Genomic DNA, 3,607 nt, shown 5'->3' with positions numbered 1-3,607 from the left:
CAATCACATAATTCCCCAGCCTATATTGATACCAAGGGTTGCCTCAACCCAGGTGTAGGACCTTGTACTTGGCCTTGTTGAACTTCATGAGGTTCACACAGGCCCACTTCTCCACCTCTGAAACAGCAGCTAGAGCCCCATGACATATACTAGACATTTCAAAAGGCAGCTGAGTCAGGTGGAACATGACCAAAATCTCTACATATGGATGTTCCCACGTGAACTCTAAGCTCCTTCTGCAGTCAGTGGAGACAACAGGGCACAATCTAAGGTGCTTAAACTGAAGTACCTGCTGCCTTTTGGGGCTCCATTGAGTACAGAAGGCATCTGCATAAGGCTGGAAAACCCAACACAGGACTTCAGGATGACTGATGCCCTTAAACAGCAACAGCTGGAGGTCAGGCAGGACATCTTGGGCAGCACAGATGGGACTAGCTGGCTGTTAGGTGACTAGAGAATGCTCATATCTACAGTGCTTCAGTTTCCACTACAGCAGCATCTAGTGGTTAGTCATCTGAATAGGTCCTGTAGGCTCCACCTTGGCTAGACCATCTCTGAGAGTGGGAGCTGGACACCTGCTTTGCATGCAGACCTCTGTGCTTAGACACCTACACTGAGAAGCCTTAATTGTGAACTCAAGCCCTCCCCAGCTGTGTCCCCAGCTGGGACAAATGGCTGAACACTGAGGAAAGATACTGACCTATTCCAAAGTGCTCGTTCCACATGGTGTGCAGGCCGATGGTGGCCTCGGCCAGGTGTCTCTTTAGCTCCTCAAAGGGAATGTTTATTCTGAAAGTTACATTGTTACTAACTCCCAGATCTTCACAAAGACGTTTAAGGTTATTTACACGCTCCTCATCTTGCTGGTTACGACAGCCTCCAATTAAGATAAGCTTCAGTGATGGCTGCTGCTCCAGCCTCTTCTCTTTCAGCAATTTAGCAAAGGCTCTGACTTGCAAAGGATGATCTTTTTCAGGCCTGAACTGGCTGACAGAAACAACTGAATATTCTGTGGTGCTCTTTTCCTCTTCCAGTGGAATATCCAGGAAGGTCTGAACATCACACGGTGGATACACAATATTAGGGTAAGCCCCAGCTCTCCAGAGGGAAAGGATGTGATTTAGGGTCCAAGAAGAATTAACCATGATCACATCACTGCAGGAACCAACCAATCCGTACATGAAAGCAAAGTAGTAGTAGTAGACAAGTTTCAATTTGCTGAAAAGAGGATTGTTTGTAATGAAGGCTGCATTGTTAAACCTGGTATCCTGATTCCTAACAACAGAAAGCATATCGGTGCTGATAGTGGGGTAATGGACATAGCATCCAACGTGACAGCCTCCTAAATACTTAAAGAGGGGAAGCGTGAAGGCATAACCCATTGAGTCAATATAAATATCAGGAACACACTTTAGAAGAGCTTCCCAGCCGAGAAATACTGATCCTAAACTTTGTCCCAGCAAAGTGAAGTGAGGGTAAAGAGACGCTTCCACAAGGTAACGTTTTTCTAGAAATACAAACTTCACAGGATGAATTAGTTTAATATTGAATCTTCTGAAAGCGCCTTCTACTATTTCTTCTTCAGTGGCATCTCTATCACCAGTGTAAACAACACACGTTACATTTCTGTACCTGCAAGAGTAAAGAAAAATAATTTCACACATTCTTTTCTTTACATTTTGTAACATGAGACTAAAATATTATCCATTCAAAATTACTCAAAAAGCACGTGAGAACAAATGTCTGGCCTAGCTCTGAAATTATTTTAACTAAATTATACTTTTCCTTATACTTCCACGTTTTTTTCTGATCTGCAGAAAAACATATGGTTGAGGACTTGGGGAGTATTTTTTTAAGTAAAACATAAAAAGAGTTCAGTATTATTCTACAGACTTAAGAACACCTTGCCCTACATTAGGAGATGTCTGCCTAGCGCACAGCATGAGTAAATGCAGAAGACTGTGCAAGCTGGTGGATGTGCTAGTGTTAAATCCACTTTAGATATGAGCTTTTTCTGCCTCTTGCACCAAGAGCCATATATCAAGATTATCAGTAATCTGCTGACAAGTTATGCCCATACAAAGTTCCATACTGGAAAACTGATGGGGTGGGAGGGGTTCTTCCAAAGACAGAAAGAAGTGAGACACACCGCAGCAGGACAGGTCAAAATCTAGGTAAACGGTTGAAATAGAATGGTGAAAGTCTGATGTAAAAAAAACAATGTAGGACCAGCAGATTAATGATACTTATTTAGGTATCTAAAATGCCAAAACATGCATAAAAACCATCAGTAGCTAATTAAACACGGTATCTGATAAAAACATATGCTTACTTTTTCTGGAGCGTTCTTATGGCACACCACAGGACTCTCTCCCCTCCACCACCTGCATTGCAATATGGGTGAAAAAATGCAACCAGCAACGGCCGCTTCCTGCTGAGGACAACTGTTCTTTCCTTTGCCGTATCCAGAGCCGTATTCCGCACAGCAGTACCACCAAGCAGATCGACAAAATTCCACTTAGATAAAATGCAGGGGTTAACAATGAGCACAACAATCTGAAACAAGCCAGAAATTTTAAAATATAAAACTGCTTTAAAGAAATACTGTGTATGAAATCGAGTGCGATGGGCTTACAGGCAGAGCTCCAGAGAGTTCAACAATTTCTCAAATTCTGATCTCAGGGACCCTCAATATCTGCGTCTAATTTCAAAAATTACAGGAAAAAAAAAATCACAGTTCTACATTGTTTAGCTAAATATATTTTCCCGTTACTTTTTAATAATTTATTATTGTTTACTCATATCTATATCCATGTGCTATATACACTGTAAAGGCTGCATGCCCTTAGCAATCTGGCAAAACACAACTAGCAAAGATATTTCTAAATAAAATTTTAGGAGCTTTCTTCAGTCCAAGGTCCCGTTTGGCCTCCCGTTGTGTGAAGGGCTTTGGTGCAGAGCTACTCAGGCCAGCCTGCATGCAGCACATGGTCCCCTGAGATTTGAGGAGCTGTGTCAATTGTCCAGCAAAGCTCTGAGCATTTTCTCTGTTTAGAAAGACCAGTTTCTTCAGGTCTCTGAAGCACTCTCCCACAGGGGCATTCCCTTTGCTCACCACTGCCTCCCTGCGTAGCTCTACTAATGGGTTAGTGGGAGCTTTCTCACAGGAGTCTCTTCCGGGCCTACGGAGCTTCGCAGGCAACAGAGCCTGGGTTCTGATTTACTCGACACCAAAGGGGTTGCCCACGGCGAGCCACGCGTCACGACGGACACGCCAGGTACGAAAACACTTTCATTTTCGGGATGAAGAAGCGGACAAGCGCAGTAGCTCATCCGAGGCTGGCGGCTGAGCGACAAGAAGCCTGGCAGGGGCCCGTCCCACCTCACCCTGCCCGGCGGCCTCCTCTCCTCAGGGAGGGCACAGCGTGGAGGTGCGGGCTCATGGGGAAGTTCGGCTACGGCTTGACAGGGGGCCATGGAGGCGCGGGCCCTCCTTCTCCCCTCCCTCTCCGTTGCCAAGACGCGCCGCCCCCACATACGGCCGCCTTCGCGCTCCGGTACCTGATGAGCCCACACAGGCACAACCCTCCCTCCACCATCTTGAACG

The 3,607-nt window shown here is 45.4% G+C and overlaps 1 protein-coding gene across 1 annotated transcript; it reads right to left on the bottom strand.

The window, feature by feature from the left end:
- Nucleotides 1–635: 635 nt before the first annotated feature.
- ALG11 (ALG11, alpha-1,2-mannosyltransferase) lies at nucleotides 636–3,599 on the bottom strand. The gene is given in 4 exon segments (XM_010186707.1): nucleotides 636–1,632; nucleotides 2,333–2,429; nucleotides 2,432–2,556; nucleotides 3,562–3,599. Coding segments are annotated over 4 exon segments (1,257 nt in total).
- Nucleotides 3,600–3,607: the final 8 nt, after the last annotated feature.

This window comes from Mesitornis unicolor, unplaced genomic scaffold, assembly GCF_000695765.1.
Source record: "Mesitornis unicolor isolate BGI_N332 unplaced genomic scaffold, ASM69576v1 scaffold53466, whole genome shotgun sequence".
Classification (NCBI taxonomy): domain Eukaryota; kingdom Metazoa; phylum Chordata; class Aves; order Mesitornithiformes; family Mesitornithidae; genus Mesitornis; species Mesitornis unicolor.
This window is presented reverse-complemented; position numbering and strand designations above follow the sequence as displayed.